A 22498-nucleotide genomic window follows, 5' to 3' on the forward strand; every position below is an offset into this window, starting at 1 on the left:
GCACCCGTGAGCGGACAGGCCAGTAAAGAGAGCAGAGGATGCACCCGTGAGCGGACAGGTCAGTAGAGAGAGCAGAGGATGCACCCGCGAGCGGACAGGCCAGTAAAGAGAGCAGAGGATGCACCCGCGAGCGGACAGGCCAGTAAAGAGAGCAGAGGATGCACCCGCGAGTGGACAGGCCAGTAAAGAGAGCAGAGGATGCACCCGCGAGAGGACAGGCCAGTAAAGAGAGCAGAGGATGCACCCGCGAGCGGACAGGCCAGTAAAGAGAGCAGAGGATGCACCCGCGAGCGGACAGGCCAGTAAAGAGAGCAGAGGATGCACCCGCGAGCGGACAGGCCAGTAAAGAGAGCGGAGGATGCACCCGCGAGCGGACAGGCCAGTAAAGAGAGCAGAGGATGCACCCGCGAGCGGACAGGCCAGTAAAGAGAGCAGAGGATGCGCCCGCGAGCGGACAGGTCAGTGGAGAGAGCAGAGGATGCACCCGCGAGCGGACAGGCCAGTAAAGAGAGCAGAGGATGCGCCCGCGAGTGGACAGGTCAGTGAAGAGAGCAGAGGATGCACCCGCGAGCAGACAGGCCAGTAAAGAGAGCAGAGGATGCGCCCGCGAGTGGACAGGTCAGTGGAGAGAGCAGAGGATGCACCCGCGAGCGGACAGGCCAGTAAAGAGAGCAGAGGATGCGCCCGCGAGTGGACAGGTCAGTGGAGAGAGCAGAGGATGTGCCCGCGAGTGGACAGGTCAGTGGAGAGAGCAGAGGATGCACCCGCGAGCGGACAGGCCAGTAAAGAGAGCAGAGGATGCGCCCGCGAGTGGACAGGTCAGTAAAGAGAGCAGAGGATGCGCCCGCGAGTGGACAGGTCAGTGGAGAGAGCAGAGGATGCGCCCGCGAGCGGACAGGTCAGTGGAGAGAGCAGAGGATGCACCCGCGAGTGGACAGGTCAGTGGAGAGAGCAGAGGATGCGCCCGCGAGTGGACAGGTCAGTGGAGAGAGCAGAGGATGCACCCGCGAGCGGACAGGCCAGTAAAGAGAGCAGAGGATGCGCCCGCGAGTGGACAGGTCAGTGGAGAGAGCAGAGGATGAGCTTGCAAGTGTTACTTTGAGCGAGCAGAACATCATTGCCGCAGATCTAAAAGGAAAATGTCTGAATCAAAAAATATAGAACTGTAAGCAAAGAAACATGGTTCAAACGTGTACAAAATAAATGTGAAAGCATCAAATTGTCCTCTAACAATAGTCATCGGTCTTTGTCAAGTTCTCACTCTCAAATTGCTCAGGTCTTGGAACCTTTGGGTTTCAATTCAAATGCTTTTCTCGATTGGATTTCAGGGGGCAGAACCTGCTACATTAACGGAACAGAACTAGTGCCAAATTAATAGAATGTAAACTAATGTTATTAACCAGCTAAACCCAGGTTAACATGTCATCAGGATACACACAGCTTTCAAAGGAGGACTGAGGACAAAGCAACGGCATGCATTCACCAAACATTTAACTGAGGAAAACAAATTTGTTTTATAGTAATTGTCTGATTATTTCAATTTGGCATTGGAAGTTGTATTGAGTACAGGCAGTAATACAGGAGTCAAAATGTATAGGGAGTCTCAGATCAGATGTTATCAGCAATTCAGAGCCATCTGGGGAAAGAGCACAAGTAGAACAAATATATATGTGCTGCAAACCGATAAAATGTATCATTCAAGGTCAGATTTCACCTAAAACAATGACACGAGCTCTGTCCCAATTAATCTCAGCTTAACTCCTCACTTCGTCTCTACTCAAATGTTTCTGAAAACCAATTGGAGGTCAGAGGCGAGGAACCTGGGGTCCTCTCCTCTGATGGTGTTTTAGAAGGAGGCACGTAAAAAGGATGCAAGAAATGGAGGAAAGATAAAATAGCACAGATCAGTGTTTGCCTCAATATGATATGTCAGACGTCACTATGTGGGAGCACGCCCCTATCCACATCGACAGGACCACAGTGGAAAGGTGAAGAGCTGCAGGTTCCTCGGCGTACAGACATTCTGAAATGGTCCACCCACACAGACAGTGTGGTGAAGAAGGCACAACAGCGCCTCATCCCAGGAGGCTGAAGAAATTTGGCTTGGCCCCTAAGACCCTCACAAACTTTTACAGATGCAAAATTGGGCTGTATAACCGCCTGATATGGCAACTTCACCGCCCAAAACCACTGGAACGTAGTGCAGTCTGCCCAGTGCATCGCCGGAAGCACATTGCCTGCCCTCCAGGACACCTACAGCCGCCCGATGTCACAGGAATATCATCAAGGACATCAACCACCCGAGTCACGGCCTGTTCACCCCGCTATCATCCAGAAGGCGAGGTCAGTACTGGTGCATCAAAGCTGGGACTGAGAGTCTGAAAAACAGCTTCAATCTCAAGGCCATCAGACTATTAAATAGTCATCACTAGCCAGCTACCACCCAGTAACTCAATCCTACACCTTAGAGGCTGCTGCCCTATGTACATAGACATGGAATCACTGGTCACTTTAAATGGAACACTAGGGAAAGGAGGAAACCTAGTCAGTTGTACAACTGAATGCCCTCAACTGAAATGTGTCTTCCACATTTAAACCAACACTTCTGAACCAGAGAGGTGCGGGGGCTGCTTTACTCAACATCCACGGCTCCCGGGGAACAGTGGGTTAACTGCCTTGCTCACGGGCAGTACAACAGATTTTTACCTTATCAGCTCAGGGATTCGATCCAGCAACCTTTTGGTTGCGCTAACCACTAGGCTACCTGCCGCCTAATCACTTTAATGTTTACATACTGTTTTACTCATCTCATATGTATATTCTGTATTCTACTGTATTTTGGTCAATGCCACTCCAACATTGCTCATCCTAATAATTATATATTTCTTAATTCCATTCTTTTACTTTTAAATGTGTGTGTTTTGTTGTGAATTGTTAGATACTACTGCACTGTTGGAGCTAGGAACACAAGCATTTCGCTACACACACAATAACATCCTCTAAATATGTGTATGTGACCAATACAATTTGATTTGAGCAGAGCAGAGGTGTACAATCCAGGCCCTTCGTCAGTGTTATTGATGAACAAGAAACCTTCTTTAGAACTTTAGTTAAGAAACAGATAGATGAGCATACAGGTATGTTTAAGGTATGTTTAAGGTGCCATACCTCTAGCTCCTTGGTGCAGCTGATAGGCTAGATGGAGTTGGAGAAGGTCTTGACCAAGCTCTGGCTGTTCTCCAGACAGCGGTAACGCTGGAACGTGTCCCAGGCACTGTTGGTGGCCACGTCCCCTCCCTCAGAACCAGTGAAGATCTCCAGGTTCTTACAGTGGGGCATCAGCACAATCTGAAGAGAAGACAGAAAGATACAGAGGATTGAAGTAGATGTAGTATGGAGTCGAAGGGCTGAAGCCCAACTCCTGTAGCTTGAATTTTTATTCAGGTGACATCAATGCATGATTTACACAAACGTCTCAGTTGTGTCTAGGTGTTTAACAGTGTGTGTGTGTGGGGGAACTAACCGAGTCAATGCATTGGGCACTGGACATCCCTGAGTGCAGAGTAGAGGGGCAAGCTCAGACGAACAGTGTAGTCCATCCCTGCCTAGAAACACTGGTCTGGAGAGCACCACACTGGTATGGAGAGCAGACGAGAGAGAGAGAGAGAGATAACAAAACACTGCACTAAATCACACGCAAGAAAAGTGTATGCAAACAAAACACGGGCCTGTAATGCAAGGTGTATACAGACTCATAGTACTGTAGACTCATATACACAACACGTACTGTATATCCTACACTACACACTACACTTGCATATACAGACCCATTACTCTCACGCACAACAACCATACACAGAGAGCAAGACTAGGTGTGTGTTTAGCAGGATCCAAGATGGAGGAAATGTTTGAGATGGGACGCATCACCTCCTCCCACCGGTCCAGTAATTATGCACAACGGGTACATAGACATTGGAGTTTGATGCCCCTGGTCAGGACTCCACTGTGGAAGGTGGAGGGATACATATGTCCTGAGTTGTGGAGGGATACAAACTGTATGTGCTGAGTTGTGGAGGGATACAAACTGTATGTGTTGAGTTGTGGAGTGATACAAACTGTATGTCCTGAGTTGTGGAGGGATACAAACTGTATGTGCTGAGTTGTGGAGGGATACAAACTGTATGTGCTGAGTTGTGGAGGGATACAAACTGTATGTCCTGAGTTGTGGAGGGATACAAACTGTATGTGCTGAGTTGTGGAGGGATACAAACTGTATGTGCTGAGTTGTGGAGGGATACATATGTCCTGAGTTGTGGAGGGATACATATGTCCTGAGTTGTGGAGGGATACAAACTGTATGTCCTGAGTTGTGGAGGGATACAAACTGTATGTCCTGAGTTGTGGAGGGATACAAACTGTATGTCCTGAGTTGTGGAGGGATACAAACTGTATGTGCTGAGTTGTGGAGGGATACAAACTGTATGTCCTGAGTTGTGGAGGGATACAAACTGTATGTCCTGAGTTGTGGAGGGATACAAACTGTATGTGCTGAGTTGTGGAGGGATACATATGTCCTGAGTTGTGGAGGGATACATATGTCCTGAGTTGTGGAGGGATACAAACTGTATGTCCTGAGTTGTGGAGGGATACAAACTGTATGTCCTGAGTTGTGGAGGGATACAAACTGTATGTCCTGAGTTGTGGAGGGATACATATGTCCTGAGTTGTGGAGGGATACAAACTGTATGTGCTGAGTTGTGGAGGGATACATATGTCCTGAGTTGTGGAGGGATACATATGTCCTGAGTTGTGGAGGGATACATATGTCCTGAGTTGTGGAGGGATGCAAACTGTATGTCCTGAGTTGTGGAGGGATACATATGTCCTGAGTTGTGGAGGGATACATATGTCCTGAGTTGTGGAGGGATGCAAACTGTATGTCCTGAGTTGTGGAGGGATACAAACTGTACGTCCGGAGTTGTGGAGGGATACAAACTGTATGTCCTGAGTTGTGGAGGGATACATATGTCCTGAGTTGTGGAGGGATACAAACTGTATGTCCTGAGTTGTGGAGGGATACAAACTGTATGTCCTGAGTTGTAGAGGGATACATATGTCCTGAGTTGTAGAGGGATACAAACTGTATGTCCTGAGTTGTGGAGGGATACAAACTGTATGTGTTGAGTTGTGGAGGGATACAAACTGTATGTCCTGAGTTGTGGAGGGATACAAACTGTATGTCCTGAGTTGTGGAGGGATACATATGTCCTGAGTTGTGGAGGGATACAAACTGTATGTCCTGAGTTGTGGAGGGATACAAACTGTATGTCCTGAGTTGTGGAGGGATACAAACTGTATGTCCTGAGTTATGGAGGGATACAAACTGTATGTGCTGAGTTGTGGAGGGATACAAACTGTATGTGCTGAGTTGTGGAGGGATACAAACTGTATGTCCTGAGTTGTGGAGGGATACAAACTGTATGTGCTGAGTTGTGGAGGGATACAAACTGTATGTGCTGAGTTGTGGAGGGATACAAACTGTATGTCCTGAGTTGTGGAGGGATACAAACTGTATGTGCTGAGTTGTGGAGGGATACAAACTGTATGTGCTGAGTTGTGGAGGGATACAAACTGTATGTGCTGACTTGTGGAGGGATACAAACTGTATGTGCTGAGTTGTGGAGGGATACAAACTGTATGTGCTGAGTTGTGGAGGGATACAAACTGTATGTGCTGACTTGTGGAGGGATACAAACTGTATGTGCTGAGTTGGTTGTGGAGGGATACATATGTCCTGAGTTGCGGAGGGATACAAACTGTATGTGCTGAGTTGTGGAGGGATACATATGTGCCAGTTTGTGTAAGGCACAATGTTGTTTTAAAAGAGGCAACTATGGATAATAATTGAGCCAAATAAATGATAACATACTATGCGGGACTGAGGCGAGTTGTACCAGTCCACGCCACTCGTCAGTCAGTATGGCTCGGTATTAAAACAGCCTGCTGTCATTCCATGCCCAACCCTCGTCTGGAGAGCTTCATCCCTTACCTACACTGCTTGTACACATTCAGGATAGAGCCATCCTCTGTATAGAACCATTGTTCTAACCAAATAGACAGCAGATGGTCAAAGTCAAGAACATGTCATCCTCTCTACTTGACAAATGTCCTAACAACAATGACTCCATTCAACGTCAAAGCAATTAGAGGAACTCTCAGTACCACTAAGTTACGGGTAGAAGTCATGTTTAGGAAAATCCCCAGAGTGCTGTGCATAGTGGAGAGCCAAGGTACTTGAAACAGAGTATCTCCTATCTCTGTCAGCTAAGCAGAGAATAACTTAACCACCGCATAGTGAAAGTGGGCCTGGATGGAGAAAGGGATAAAGGGATGGAGAGAGAAAAGATGGTTAGTCATTCTCTCATTGTAACTGCAGAAAAACTGCTAGATTAAAAGTAATAAAATCTGTATCTCAAAGTATTCTGCTAATTATGGCTTTGTGGCTGTGTTAACTAGGGCTGTGGTGGTCATGAAATTTTGTCAGCTGGTTATTGTCATGCAAAAGACTACCGGTCACACGGTAGCTGAGAAATAAATATAACAACACTTATTTCACTCCAAGCATCAACCAGTGTTTGAGGAGAGTGCTCCCGCTGTGCGAGAGGTGATATTCCGCTAAAACAATGTTTAAATTATTTTCAAATGTATTTATTTGTATGACATTTTTTCTCACCAATTTCGTGGTATCCAGTTGGTAGTTCCGATCTTGTCTCATCGCTGCAACTCCCCAACGGGCTCGGTCAAGACATGCATCCTCCAAAACATGATCCACCAAGCTGCGCTGCTTTTTAACACACTTCTTAACATACACTTAACACACTTCCTCCACACCAATGTGTCGGAGGAAACACTGTTTGACAGGTGACCGAGTCAGCTTGCAAGTGCCCGTCTCGCCACAAGGAGTCGCTAGAGCGCAATAGCCAAGGAAAGCTCCTCGCCCAAACCCTCCCCTAACCCGGATGGCATTGTGACGATTGTGCACCGCCCTATGGGGATTACGGTCATGGCCGGCTGTGTCACACCCCAGGCTGTAGAGGCACCTCAGCACTGCGATGCAGTGCCTTAGACCACTGCGCCACTCGGGAGAGACCCGATATTCTGCTCAAACTCTGTATGCCATGGGCTCTCCGACCCTCTGTCCAGAGTGCATATGAGGAGATTACCGTGACTCAGCGGTCACATGGTGTTTGACTGCGGTCATGACTGCCAGTGTGGCGGTAATACAGCCACCGCAACAGCCCTAGTGTTAACTAGTGACGACCATGTTCATTGGCTCTAATTTTCACCTGTAATAAAATTATAGCAAAAGATTACAGTTGTGAGAGCATGATTTTAGGGTGTGAGAGGAGAAATCCATGTGAGCATGTGGTTTATTTGTGAGAGCTCAGTAACTTCTGAGTCTTGACAAAACAGAACAAAAAAATCTCTGCTCGTGAATGAAGATTTCTGCGTGCGGAAATGATGTGCCCACGGGACCTCTGCGCTCTCGACTCAGTGTCTGCTCGCTCAATGATGTTTCATCTTCACAGCTCCATTTTGCGTGCGATGGACTTTAGAGGGTGTAGTTTTAGTGTACATACTTTAGACACTGTACACAGTTTCCACCAGGAGCTCTCCATGTTTCACTTTGCCTTCCCCTTATTTCCTCTCCCCTCTCTCCTTCTGTTTGACATCCAGGAGTAAGAGGCACAAGTCGGGCTCCATGGAGGATGATGTGGACACCAGTCCTGGAGGGGAGTACTACACCTCTCCCAACTCCCCGGCTAGCAGCTCCCGCAACTGGCAGGAAGACCTGGAAGGAGGTGAGCATCCCCTCTGGTCATCCACACAATCTCTTAGATATTGTATAGTTTTGTCCAAGGAGAGTGTTTATTGCTCATCAGTTAGTACAGACGTATTCTGTCATGTTGAGGACACTGGCTATCCTCCAACTCTTCAGTGATAACAAAGGGTGTCTGAGTTCTGGTGTCCATCTTTAATTTTCTTTATTACGGGTATCAAGAAACATTCATAATCACCGTGGGAAAACAGCTGAAGTATCAGGCCATACTTTCACTTCAGGTACCTTGAAAGCTACTGACACAGTGCAAAAGAACAAATGACAAATATATCATGTTATGAACTGCTGCACAGTAAGCCTTGGCTGCGAAATACGCTGCTTCAAATTTCCCAAATTGAGCCTGACGTCGTAATTAATTCATGAACCAACACTTTTTGTGAAAGTCGACAAAAAGCCAAGTGGACCAGGGTACCTTGGAGCAGTATCCACAGATGCAACGTCGCAGTAGCTATCTTCTTTCTTTCCTCTCACCTCAGGCTCACGTACCAGTTTGCTAGTATGGAATGATTTTCTTAACAAAGATATCTAGCAAACAGTAAAGCTACTGTGTACCTCTCATCTAGATACAAGCAATTGTTTCAAGATGATTGTTTAAAGCAGTATTTTAAATATTGAAATGGCAATTTGCCTTTCAATATGTGTATCGTACAGTATGGCTGTCCTCCCCCACCAGCACTGACCTGCTTCTGGTAAAAAGAGGAGGAGTAGGTTACAGCATGCACAGTGTGCTCCAGTGGTTGAGTGTGGGTAAGAGCGGTGCCAGGTTGTCAGGTAGGTGTGCTGAGGGAGTGGGGCCTGCCTGGTAAGTGCACTGCACGTGCGGCAGCATCATTGGTATGAGCCATGAGGCGGTTCTCCATGGGTTAGCAGCAGAAAGGGGGAAGAGGATCACCATCTTTACCTGAGTATTTAACACACATGAAACATTTTAACACTGTGTGTTTGTGCTGTTAAGGGAGTTTATAGGCCTCCCATATAATCAATGCTGCGAGGTGATGCTGTTTAATTGTGTTGGACTCTCCACACTACACTAATAGTGTCCAGTGGCCTGTTAAGGGGCCTAGTGGTGTGTCCGGGGCTTTGTGGTGCTGTTAGCCAGAGTAGCCCCGGCTGGGCCCCTGGCCCCAGGAGCACCCCTTGCTGCTGATGCTGTAACCAGAGCTGTGGAGGTCAGAAGAGCAGAGCCGGCCCCTCCCTCCCAGCCCGACCCCATCACAGGCCCTGTATGAGTCTAGTCCAGCCCTCATGTCGTGCTCTCTCTCTTCCTGTCTAGACAGCCCTAACAAGCTCCTCTTTATGGGTGGCTGGTAGCCTCGAGGTTAGAGCATTGGGCCAGTAACCGAAAGGTTGCTGGTTCGAATACCGGAAGTGATAAGGTGAAAAACATCTGTTGCTATGCCCTTGAACAAGGCATTTAACCCTAAGTGCTCCAGGGGCACTGCACAGTGGTGACCCTGCCTGTGACTTGCACTCCCTGCAGGTGTCTCAGGGGGAATGAACAAGTTTTTTTCCATTACACACTTGTGTGTCACAGGACAAACTGAACACCCCCCAAATTATTATTATTTTTCATTTCTTTCTCCCCTTTTTCTCCCCAATTTCGTAGTATCCAAGTGTTAGTAATTACCATCTGTCTCATCGCTACAACTCCCGTACGGGCTCGGGAGAGACGAAGGTCGAAAGCCATGCGTCCTCCGAAACACAACCCAACCAAGCCGCACTGCTTCTTAACACAGCGCGCATCCAACCCGGAAGCCAGCCGCACCAATGTGTCGGAGGAAACTGGTATACTGGTTGAGAGGGGAATGTTTGTGCACCTTCCCCCAGGTAGAAGAGGTCAGGGGAAGCTTGCGTCAGTCTGTAGCACGAGGATTGGATTGGGAAGGTAAAGCCTGGCCTCCTGTAGAGCTGTGGCTCTGGACAGCATCACTACCATCACTCTGTAGACTTTCTTAAAAAAAGATATACATTTTCAAGATATTGTAATGTAAATGTAATGTGTCAAATACAGTAGGTAGATGTGTGGGTTGGAGAATGAGCTGGGAGATCAGTCAGATTAGTGTGATCGGGTAATTAACATCAGTGCTGTAATGGCTGCCCCTGCCTAGCTCCCAGCACTAAGCCGGACGTGCGTGTTTATCCTCTGAGCGAGTCTCTTGTTGAACCTCATCTACACCCTTGCCCTCTGACATTCCCGAAAAGATGTAATTTGCTCTGCTCTGAGACAGAGGGCTGGGGGCGGATGGCTGGGGCAGAACAGGGCTAGGGGCGGATGGCTGGGGCAGAACAGGGCTAGGGGCGGATGGCTGGGGCAGAACAGGGCTGGGGGCGGATGGCTGGGGCAGAACAGGGCTAGGGGCGGATGGCTGGGGCAGAACAGGGCTGGGGGCGGATGGCTGGGGCAGAACAGGGCTAGGTGCGGATGGCTGGGGCAGAACAGGGCTGGGGGCGGATGGCTGGGGCAGAACAAGGCTAGGGGCGGATGGCTGGGGCAGAACAGGGCTGGGGGCGGATGGCTGGGGCAGAACAGGGCTGGGGGCGGATGGCTGGGGCAGAACAGGGCTAGGGGCGGATGGCTGGGGCAGAACAGGGCTGGGGGCGGATGGCTGGGGAAGAACAGGGCTAGGGGCGGATGGCTGGGGCAGAACAGGGCTGGGGGCGGATGGCTGGGGCAGAACAAGGCTAGGGGCGGATGGCTGGGGCAGAACAGGGCTGGGGGCGGATGGCTGGGTCAGAACAGGGCTGGGGGCGGATGGCTGGGGCAGAACAGGGCTGGGGGCGGATGGCTGGGGCAGAACAGGGCTAGGGGCGGATGGCTGGGGAAGAACAGGGCTAGGGGCGGATGGCTGGGGCAGAACAGGGCTGGGGGCGGATGGCTGGGGCAGAACAAGGCTAGGGGCGGATGGCTGGGGCAGAACAGGGCTGGGGGCGGATGGCTGGGGCAGAACAGGGCTGGGGGCGGATGGCTGGGGCAGAACAGGGCTGGGGGCGGATGGCTGGGGCAGAACAGGGCTAGGGGCGGATGGCTGGGGCAGAACAGGGCTGGGGGCGGATGGCTGGGGAAGAACAGGGTTAGGGGCGGATGGCTGGGGCAGAACAGGGCTGGGGGCGGATGGCTGGGGCAGAACAAGGCTAGGGGCGGATGGCTGGGGCAGAACAGGGCTGGGGGCGGATGGCTGGGTCAGAACAGGGCTGGGGGCGGATGGCTGGGGCAGAACAGGGCTGGGGGCGGATGGCTGGGGCAGAACAGGGCTAGGTGCGGATGGCTGGGGCAGAACAGGGCTGGGGGCGGATGGCTGGGGCAGAACAAGGCTAGGGGCGGATGGCTGGGGCAGAACAGGGCTGGGGGCAGATGGCTGGGGCAGAACAGGGCTGGGGGCGGATGGCTGGGGCAGAACAGGGCTGGGGGCGGATGGCTGGGGCAGAACAGGGCTAGGGGCGGATGGCTGGGGCAGAACAGGGCTGGGGGCGGATGGCTGGGGAAGAACAGGGCTAGGGGCGGATGGCTGGGGCAGAACAGGGCTGGGGGCGGATGGCTGGGGCAGAACAAGGCTAGGGGCGGATGGCTGGGGCAGAACAGGGCTGGGGGCGGATGGCTGGGTCAGAACAGGGCTGGGGGCGGATGGCTGGGGCAGAACAGGGCTGGGGGCGGATGGCTGGGGAAGAACAGGGCTAGGGGCGGATGGCTGGGGCAGAACAGGGCTGGGGGCGGATGGCTGGGGCAGAACAGGGCTAGGGGCGGATGGCTGGGGCAGAACAGGGCTGGGGCGGATGGCTGGGGCAGAACAGGGCTGGGGGCGGATGGCTGGGGCAGAACAGGGCTGGGGGCGGATGGCTGGGGCAGAACAGGGCTAGGGGCGGATGGCTGGGGCAGAACAGGGCTGGGGGCGGATGGCTGGGGAAGAACAGGGCTAGGGGCGGATGGCTGGGGCAGAACAGGGCTGGGGGCGGATGGCTGGGGCAGAACAAGGCTAGGGGCGGATGGCTGGGGCAGAACAGGGCTGGGGGCGGATGGCTGGGTCAGAACAGGGCTGGGGGCGGATGGCTGGGGCAGAACAGGGCTGGGGGCGGATGGCTGGGTCAGAACAGGGCTGGGGGCGGATGGCTGGGGCAGAACAGGGCTGGGGGCGGATGGCTGGGGCAGAACAGGGCTGGGGGCGGATGGCTGGGTCAGAACAGGGCTGGGGGCGGATGGCTGGGGCAGAACAGGGCTGGGGGCGGATGGCTGGGGAAGAACAGGGCTAGGGGCGGATGGCTGGGGCAGAACAGGGCTGGGGGCGGATGGCTGGGGCAGAACAGGGCTAGGGGCGGATGGCTGGGGCAGAACAGGGCTGGGGCGGATGGCTGGGGCAGAACAGGGCTGGGGGCGGATGGCTGGGGCAGAACAGGGCTGGGGGCGGATGGCTGGGGCAGAACAGGGCTAGGGGCGGATGGCTGGGGCAGAACAGGGCTGGGGGCGGATGGCTGGGGAAGAACAGGGCTAGGGTCGGATGGCTGGGGCAGAACAGGGCTGGGGGCGGATGGCTGGGGCAGAACAAGGCTAGGGGCGGATGGCTGGGGCAGAACAGGGCTGGGGGCGGATGGCTGGGTCAGAACAGGGCTGGGGGCGGATGGCTGGGGCAGAACAGGGCTGGGGGCGGATGGCTGGGTCAGAACAGGGCTGGGGGCGGATGGCTGGGGCAGAACAGGGCTGGGGGCGGATGGCTGGGGCAGAACAGGGCTAGGGGCGGATGGCTGGGGCAGAACAGGGCTAGGGGCGGATGGCTGGGGCAGAACAGGGCTAGGGGCGGATGGCTGGGGCAGAACAGGGCTAGAGGCGGATGGCTGGGGCAGAACAGGGCTAGGGGCGGAAGGCTGGGGCAGAACAGGGGAAGAGGAAGCTGTCAGATAAGCCTCTCTCTCTTTCTGTTTTTCTCCCTCCCCCCTCTCTCTCTTTCTGTTTTTCTCCCTCCCCCTCTCTCTCTTTCTTTCTCTTTCTTTCTTTCTTTCTTTCTTTCTTTCTTTCTTTCTTTCTTTCTTTCTTTCTTTCTTTCTCTCTCTCTCTCTCTCTCTCTCTCTCTCTCTCTCTCTCTCTCTCTCTCTCTCTCTCCTTTCTCTCCTTGCTCTCTCTCTCCATCTCTTTCTTAGAACATGATTAGAGTTAGAGGGGCATAACTGTATAATGTGTGAGAGAGAAACCTCAAAGTCATCACTCCATGACTGACAGATTGTTTCTTCCACTGCACAGCAACAACATCTACACTGCCTGCTCTGCAACTCCAGAGAAGGAAACAAAGAAAGAGCTGTGCAATCTTAAGACTGATCTAAAACAGGCCCGAGCTGGGTGGAGAAAGTGTTCCTAGCACACATTCTGTTATCAACAAGAGTGCGATAGCAAACTAAACATGGAGGAGTAGGACAGTAATATCACTGCAACAGAGACCCATTTGTTTAGCACATGTAAACAACTCGGGTATCAGGCACTGCAGGCCTCTTGGGAATGTGAGTGATCTACCTAGGCGAACCTGGTTTGAGGTAGATCTGACCAGAACATAAACTTGTTTCTGATCCTATTGTTTCGTCCCAATGAGGAAGTTAGTTTGGAGCGTATGTGCTTTACTGCATCTTACTGCAGAGCTGATAATGACTGACTGGGTCATCTCAATGCACCCTGCCACCCTGTGGTGAGCTCCTGCCATTACAACAGCCGTGTAGTAGCAGATTGAACTTGGCATTGAAATGTAGGGTCTTTTCAATATCCTCCACCAGACAGTCATTATTATTATGGGAGTCGTAGTGGCGTCAGTAACACCCTCTGTGTATCTCTGTCTCTGTGTCCAGGCATGTCCCCTGGAGTAAAGAAGACAGAGATGGACAGCCCGTCTCCTCAGGAGAGCTCCCCACGTCTCGGCTTCACACAGCACCACCGGCCCGTCATCGCAGTGCACAGTGGTCAGTACACACAGTCTTACACATGTCGCCCACCCACACACATTTACAGGAGACATCTTGTCGCTGTTGCCACAATCTACCAAGCCTGACGTGCGTACTTCTCCTAGGATGTGAATTGTGAGAAGAATGCAGTCGGAAAAGAGAGAATGCATTTCATACATCAGAAAAGACATGTTTCATAAGTCAGAAAAGACATGTTTCATAAGTCAGAAAAGACATGTTTCATAAGTCAGAAAAGACATGTTTCATACATCAGAAAAGACATGTTTCATACATCAGAAAAGACATGTTTCATAAGTCAGAAAAGACATGTTTCATACATCAGAAAAGACATGTTTCATAAGTCAGAAAAGACATCTTTCATAAGTCAGAAAAGACATGTTTCATAAGTCAGAAAAGACATGTTTCATAAGTCAGAAAAGACATGTTTCATAAGTCAGAAAAGACATGTTTCATACATCAGAAAAGACATGTTTCATAAGTCAGAAAAGACATGTTTCATAAGTCAGAAAAGACATGTTTCATACATCAGAAAAGACATGTTTCATACATCAGAAAAGACATGTTTCATAAGTCAGAAAAGACATGTTTCATACATCAGAAAAGACATGTTTCATACATCAGAAAAGACATGTTTCATAAGTCAGAAAAGACATGTTTCATAAGTCAGAAAAGACATGTTTCATAAGTCAGAAAAGACATGTTTCATAAGTCAGAAAAGACATGTTTCATAAGTCAGAAAAGACATGTTTCATAAGTCAGAAAAGACATGTTTCATACATCAGAAAATCGACCCTTCTTCATAGTTAAGATATTGTCTAAAAGTTAGCCTTTTTTTCTGTACCTGTTGAGGTCATCCTGGTGTAGGTACTGACTGCAGGCTTTGTGCTTTAGACAAGACAAGCTTCCTTGTAGACAATGCATCACTTAGTTTTTAAAACTGAACTGCCCGTTAACACTTTTTGCCAGGTAATTGTTTGTGGAGACAATGAAGAGGGATCTGTGAAGAGGCAGCGTTCCCCAGCCAAACGTCTGCTGCATGATGCATGAACAATTAAAGCTGCTGTTAAAACGAATCGGCTATGTTAGCGCGTGGTCCTGATAAATAATAGTTGCCATCACGCAACAGATACTGTACCAAGGGAGAGTCGGAAAGATTGAGTCATTTCATTGTTTTTGCAAAAGCACACATCTTCAACGTCACTTATCTCAAGCGTATCATCATTGTGGACCATATGAAAAAGTACAATTATGGACATATTATCTCTCTCTTTCTTTCTCTCTGTCTTTATTCCTCTCGTTTCTCCCCCTCTCTCTTTCTCTCTCTGCGCAGGGGTCTCTCGGAGTCCGCACCCTTCCTCGGCTTTGCATTTCCCCACCACCTCCATCCTGCCCCAGTCCACCTCCTACTTCCCCCACACCGCCATCCGCTACCCGCCACACCTCAGCTCCCAAGACCCGCTGAAGGACCTGGTCTCCCTGGCCTGTGACCCGTCCAACCAGCAGCCCAGCCCAGTGAGTCCAGCCCATCTAACAACTCTAACTAGGGCCCCGAGTTTGTCCTGGTCAGGTCATTTGGTCAGTAAAACTTATGCCCCCTACTCATTACTCATACTAGATAGGAACCCAGTAGAGAGAGTTGGCCTCCAATTCACCATGTTTTATGTGTTCATCTAGCAGAACCTGTAGTGTGACATCGTCTATTGGACCATGATTTCATGGCAAGACCTTAAGTTTGAGGTAATGTTAATTAAAGGTCACTCGCTCAGAGGGTGTGTGGTTTATTCAGAGGACTGTGTTATTTCCATTTGTTGTTTAAATGAATTTGTTTGTTTATTTATTTGGATCACCATTAGCTTGTACAGAGGCAGCAGCTATTATAGATTCACCTCATCGTCTGTTTGACATTGACTTCCTTCACGCTTCATGTTTCCTATGTCGTCACCCTGTCTCAAATGACCTGTAGACTGTATGAAATGCCATTATATTCCCATATTCTCCCCCACCGCGGTCTTTACTAGTGGACTGGGGATACTCTCCTGTAGGTGACGTGACCTGAGAGAGTGGCAGGTTTCCCTCACGTAGCTGTTATTCCTGCTCCCCTCTGCTCCAGACTGCAGGATGGAGCCGCCACAACCCTGCGTGACTCTCAGGTTGATTAACACTCCCAGAAGGTGGCAACAAATCAATAGATCTGTAGCCATAAAATCATTGTAATAACTGTATGTGTTTTAGCCAACTTCTTCGATTATTACCGTTATTCAATGTGGTGGCTGTCTGGTAGTACAGTCGTGGTGAATCCCCCCCGTCACAGAGAGGAAAATAAGCCTTCAGTCTTCCTGCTCTGTTTAGACTCTGTTTAGCCCTGCTGATCCTGGGAGCAGACCAGCTCCTCAGACATGGTTACACTCATTACCAATATGTGACACAGACCTGAGAGGGCCTGCCACTGCACCACATGCAAACGACTCCTCTTCCCTTCTTTAAATAGGCCGGAATTACAAGCCATGTTGCTCAATGGAGCTGTCGTACTGTTTCTGTATTGACTTGAACAGGGTGAAGGGACGGAGGAAAATGGGGGGAAGGGGGGGAATGAACCTGAAGGAAATTCCAGTACGTCTCTGGCAGTGATGCTGATGTTGGCAGAGTGCACAAGTCTGACACAGGGAAAGAGGAGAGGATAGACTTTTACTTGTATCAGAAGTGCCCCCAGCAGCAGCCACGCTGGGCTCTGCTCGGCCAAGTTTCTGCAGAGTCATTGAAATTCCCCCTGCTGCAGTGCGACTGCAGCCAGGCAGTCACACAGGACGAGTGCACGGCACCACAATGGAGCTGACTCATTTGCTCATCCATTGTTGTGGAGGACAGTGAGTGAGCAGTCCTCTCCTCTGGAGAGGGGAGAGTATCTGAAAGCCAGGCCAGCCAGGGGAAGAGCAGCCATGGATGGAGGGGTGGATGGATGACTAGCTGAGCAGTGCAGTGCTCTGGACATTACTCGCTCTCCCTTCTCTCTCCCTCCCTAACTCCCACATACACACACACACAGCAGTGGAGGCTGCTGAGTGGAGGCTGCTGAGTGGAGGCTGCTGAGTGGAGGCTACTCAGTGGAGGCTGCTGAGTGGAGGACGGCTCAGTGGAGACTGCTCAGTGGAGGCTGCTCAGTGGAGGCTGCTCAGTGGAGGCTGCTCAGTGGAAGCTGCTCAGTGGAAGCTGCTCAGTGGAGGCTGCTGAGTGGAGGACGCCTCATAGCCAGGGTAGTGGGTTCGATTCCCGGGACCACCCATACGTAGAATGTATGCACACATGACTGTAAGTCGCTTTGGATAAAAGCGTCTGCTAAATGGCATATATTATTATTATTATTATAATAATGGCTGGAACGGAGCTAATAGAATGGCATTAAACACCTGGAAACCATGGAAACCATGTATTTGATGTATTTGAGACCATTTCACTGATTCCAGTCCAGTCATTACCACAAGCCCGTTCTCCCCAAATGAAGGTGCCACCAACCTCCTGTGACACACACACACTCACACACACACAGTGCTGACGGAAAGAGAAAGAGAAAGAGAGAGAGAGAGAGAGAGAGAGCGAAATAGTTGAAGAGAGACAGGACCAGTGCAGTGGCATGTAGTATTCTACCATCTGTGCTACAGCAGTGATGCTCCCCTACTCCTCCCAACTCCCCCACAGCTGACGTGTTCCCTCCTCTCTCCCTTCACAGCTGACGTGTTCCCTCCTCTCTCCCTTCACAGCTGACGTGTTCCCTCCTCTCTCCCTTCACAGCTGACGTGTTCCCTCCTCTCTCCCTTCACAGCTGACGTGTTCCCTCCTCTCTCCCTTCACAGCTGACGTGTTCCCTCCTCTCTCCCTTCACAGCTGACGTGTTCCCTCCTCTCTCCTTTCACAACTGACGTGTTCCCTCCTCTCTCCCTTCACAGCTGATGTGTTCCCTCCTCTCTCCCTTCACAGCTGACGTGTTCCCTCCTCTCTCCCTTCACAGCTGACGTGTTCCCTCCTCTCTCCCTTCACAGATGACGTGTTCCCTCCTCTCTCCCTTCACAGATGACGTGTTCCCTCCTCTCTCCTTTCACAGCTGACGTGTTCCCTCCTCTCTCCCTTCACAGCTGACGTGTTCCCTCCTCTCTCACCCACAGCTGACGTGTTCCCTCCTCTCTGCCTTCACAGCTGACGTGTTCCCTCCTCTCTCCCTTCACAGCTGACGTGTTCCCTCCTCTCTCCCTTCACAGCTGACGTGTTCCCTCCTCTCTCCCTTCACAGCTGACGTGTTCCCTCCTCTCTCCCTTCACAGCTGACGTGTTCCCTCCTCTCTCCCTTCACAGCTGACGTGTTCCCTCCTCTCTCCCTTCACAGCTGACGTGTTCCCTCCTCTCTCCCTTCACAGCTGACGTGTTCCCTCCTCTCTCCCTTCACAGCTGACGTGTTCCCTCCTCTCTCCTTTCACAACTGACGTGTTCCCTCCTCTCTCCCTTCACAGCTGACGTGTTCCCTCCTCTCTCCCTCCACAGCTGACGTGTTCCCTCCTCTCTCCCTTCACAGCTGACGTGTTCCCTCCTCTCTCCCTTCACAGCTGACGTGTTCCCTCCTCTCTCCTTTCACAGCTGACGTGTTCCCTCCTCTCTCCCTTCACAGCTGACGTGTTCCCTCCTCTCTCCCTTCACAGCTGACGTGTTCCCTCCTCTCTCCCTTCACAGCTGACGTGTTCCCTCCTCTCTCACCCACAGCTGACGTGTTCCCTCCTCTCTCCCTTCACAGCTGACGTGTTCCCTCCTCTCTCCTTTCACAGCTGACGTGTTCCCTCCTCTCTCTTTTCACAGCTGACGTGTTCCCTCCTCTCTCACCCACAGCTGACGAGTTCCCTCCTCTCTCCTTTCACAGCTGACGTGTTCCCTCCTCTCTCCCTTCACAGATGATGTGTTCCCTCCTCTCTCCTTTCACAGCTGACGTGTTCCCTCCTCTCTCCCTTCACAGATGACGTGTTCCCTCCTCTCTCCTTTCACAGCTGACGTGTTCCCTCCTCTCTCCCTTCACAGCTGACGTGTTCCCTCCTCTCTCCCTTCACAGCTGACGTGTTCCCTCCTCTCTCACCCACAGCTGACGTGTTCCCTCCTCTCTCCCTTCACAGCTGACGTGTTCCCTCCTCTCTCCCTTCACAGCTGACGTGTTCCCTCCTCTCTGCCTTCACAGCTGACGTGTTCCCTCCTCTCTCCCTTCACAGCTGACGTGTTCCCTCCTCTCTCCCTTCACAGCTGACGTGTTCCCTCCTCTCTCCCTTCACAGCTGACGTGTTCCCTCCTCTCTCCCTTCACAGCTGACGTGTTCCCTCCTCTCTCCCTTCACAGCTGACGTGTTCCCTCCTCTCTCCCTTCACAGCTGACGTGTTCCCTCCTCTCTCCCTTCACAGCTGACGTGTTCCCTCCTCTCTCCCTTCACAGCTGACGTGTTCCCTCCTCTCTCCCCTCACAACTGACGTGTTCCCTCCTCTCTCCCTTCACAGCTGACGTGTTCCCTCCTCTCTCCCTTCACAGCTGACGTGTTCCCTCCTCTCTCCCCTCACAGCTGAATGGCAGTGGTCAAGTGAAGTTGCCCAGTCACTACATCTCCTCCCAGATGCTGGCGCCCCCTCCGCCCCCCGGCATGCCCCGTCTGACGCTGCCCTCCGACTCCAAGTCCAGCACCACCACCTCGGACGGGGGAGCCAACTCCCCCACGTCACCCAGTAAGTGGGCCGTTGGTGAGCCTGCTACTCCCAGCCTCTAGGTCTTCAGTGACTACAGTTTGTGTGTGTGTGTGTGTGTGTGTGTGTGTGTGTGTGTGTGTGTGTGTGTGTGTGTGTGTGTGTGTGTGTGTGTGTGTGTGTGTGTGTGTGTGTGTGTGTGTGTGTGTGTGTGTGTGTGTGTGTGTGTGTGTGTGTGTGTGTGTGTGTAGGGTTGTTATACAGATAATGGCTAATTTGATTGGATGATTCATGTCATTTTCTAAAACCTGTGCCCTCAACTCATCACATTTATGTGCTGGATGTGATTATAAAAAACAAAGCATAAATGATTCAGCACCGGAAGGGTGAGGCTATTGTCTCTCAATCCTTTATGAGAAAGAGAGAGAGAGAAAGCATTCAGGCATTGCAGACTTGTAATACAACTCCTACTCCTACCGTCATTAATCACCATCATCTAATTAAGAGACACACAGGACAGATCAATATGCGTACCTACTGCCGTGAGGACGCTCTAACAATACCAATAAATCCTCATGTGGGATTTTGATTGAAATCTCTGCAAGTTCCTCCACTATGTCAGCTTCCATTAGTGATCCATTCAGTCAATCTGTATTGGAAAGTTACAGTACAAAGTTTGTTGGATGCTGACATAAATGAACAGTGCTTAACTGTCCATAGATCAGTGACCTACTGTGATGTGATCAGTGACCTGCTGTGATGTGATCAGTGACCTGCTGTGATGTGATCAGTGACCTACTGTGATGTGATCAGTGACCTACTGTGATGTGATCAGTGACCTACGATGATGTGATCAGTGACCTGCTGTGATGTGACCTGCTGTGATGTGATCAGTGACCTGCTGTGATGTGACCAGTGACCTACGATGATGTGATCAGTGACCTGCTGTGATGTGATCAGTGACCTACGATGATGTGATCAGTGACCTGCTGTGATGTGATCAGTGACCTACGATGATGTGATCAGTGACCTGCTGTGATGTGATCAGTGACCTGCTGTGATGTGATCAGTGACCTACGATGATGTGATCAGTGACCTGCTGTGATGTGACCAGTGACCTACGATGATGTGATCAGTGACCTGCTGTGATGTGATCAGTGACCTACGATGATGTGATCAGTGACCTGCTGTGATGTGATCAGTGACCTACGATGATGTGATCAGTGACCTGCTGTGATGTGATCAGTGACCTGCTGTGATGTGATCAGTGACCTACGATGATGTGATCAGTGACCTACGATGATGTGATCAGTGACCTGCTGTGATGTGATCAGTGACCTGCTGTGATGTGATCAGTGACCTACGATGATGTGATCAGTGACCTGCTGTGATGTGATCAGTGACCTACGATGATGTGATCAGTGACCTACGATGATGTGATCAGTGACCTACGATGATGTGATCAGTGACCTGCTGTGATGTGATCAGTGACCTGCTGTGATGTGATCAGTGACCTACGATGATGTGATCAGTGACCTGCTGTGATGTGATCAGTGACCTGCTGTGATGTGATCAGTGACCTACGATGATGTGATCAGTGACCTGCTGTGATGTGATCAGTGACCTGCTGTGATGTGATCAGTGACCTGCTGTGATGTGACCTGCTGTGATGTGATCAGTGACCTGCTGTGATGTGACCAGTGACCTACGATGATGTGATCAGTGACCTGCTGTGATGTGATCAGTGACCTACGATGATGTGATCAGTGACCTGCTGTGATGTGATCAGTGACCTACGATGATGTGATCAGTGACCTGCTGTGATGTGATCAGTGACCTGCTGTGATGTGATCAGTGACCTACGATGATGTGATCAGTGACCTGCTGTGATGTGATCAGTGACCTACGATGATGTGATCAGTGACCTGCTGTGATGTGATCAGTGACCTGCTGTGATGTGATCAGTGACCTACGATGATGTGATCAGTGACCTGCTGTGATGTGATCAGTGACCTACGATGATGTGATCAGTGACCTACGATGATGTGATCAGTGACCTACGATGATGTGATCAGTGACCTGCTGTGATGTGATCAGTGACCTGCTGTGATGTGATCAGTGACCTACGATGATGTGATCAGTGACCTGCTGTGATGTGATCAGTGACCTGCTGTGATGTGATCAGTGACCTACGATGATGTGATCAGTGACCTGCTGTGATGTGATCAGTGACCTGCTGTGATGTGATCAGTGACCTACGATGATGTGATCAGTGACCTACGATGATGTGATCAGTGACCTGCTGTGATGTGACCTGCTGTGATGTGATCAGTGACCTGCTGTGATGTGATCAGTGACCTACGATGATGTGATCAGTGACCTGCTGTGATGTGATCAGTGACCTACGATGATGTGATCAGTGACCTGCTGTGATGTGATCAGTGACCTACGATGATGTGATCAGTGACCTGCTGTGATGTGATCAGTGACCTATTATGATGTGATCAGTGACCTACTATGATGTGACCAGTGACCTACTATGTGACTAAGATAAGTTATGATCAAAATCAGTTCTGATATATGCTCTGAGGTTTGTATTGTGGCCAAGTATTACCAAGTCATGCATATTCCAAATTGACAATTTGACTTAGTGTCTATATGCAAACTCTGCCTGTCTGGAAACACACTGAGGCAGGCCAATTCCCTTCAAATAACGGTGTGCACGACACATCTGCCATTCTTAATGCCTACAGTGATTTACATAACAAGCCATGAAGTTCTAAATGTCCTCTCTCTCTCTCTCTCTCTCTCTGTCTCTGTCTCTCTCTCTCTGTCTCTCTCTCTCGCTCTCTCTCTCGCTCTCTGTCTCGCTCTCTCTCTCTCTGTCTCTCTCTCTCTCTCTCTCTCTCTCTGTCTCTGTCTCGCTCTCTCTCTCTCTCTGTCTCTCTCTCTCGCTCTCTGTCTCT

General features: G+C 50.7%; 1 protein-coding gene across 7 annotated transcripts in view; it reads left to right on the forward strand.

Moving 5' to 3' along the window:
• The window catches only part of LOC124037732 (nuclear factor 1 C-type-like), a 130351-nt gene that overhangs the window by 93258 nt on the left and 14595 nt on the right, over nucleotides 1-22498 (forward strand). For 4 of the 7 annotated variants that reach the window (XM_046352740.1, XM_046352739.1, XM_046352736.1 and 1 more), the window contains 4 exons: nucleotides 7738-7862; nucleotides 13721-13831; nucleotides 15165-15409; nucleotides 19415-19589. In XM_046352740.1, coding sequence (XP_046208696.1) covers nucleotides 7738-7862; nucleotides 13721-13831; nucleotides 15165-15409; nucleotides 19415-19589 — 656 coding nt within the window. The remainder of the gene's footprint in view (nucleotides 1-7737; nucleotides 7863-13720; nucleotides 13832-15164; nucleotides 15410-19414; nucleotides 19590-22498) is intronic. The other 3 variants (XM_046352738.1, XM_046352741.1, XM_046352742.1) reach the window with 3 other exon arrangements.

The sequence above is a fragment of the Oncorhynchus gorbuscha genome, linkage group LG06 (assembly GCF_021184085.1).
Source record: "Oncorhynchus gorbuscha isolate QuinsamMale2020 ecotype Even-year linkage group LG06, OgorEven_v1.0, whole genome shotgun sequence".
Taxonomy (NCBI): Eukaryota; Metazoa; Chordata; class Actinopteri; order Salmoniformes; family Salmonidae; genus Oncorhynchus; species Oncorhynchus gorbuscha.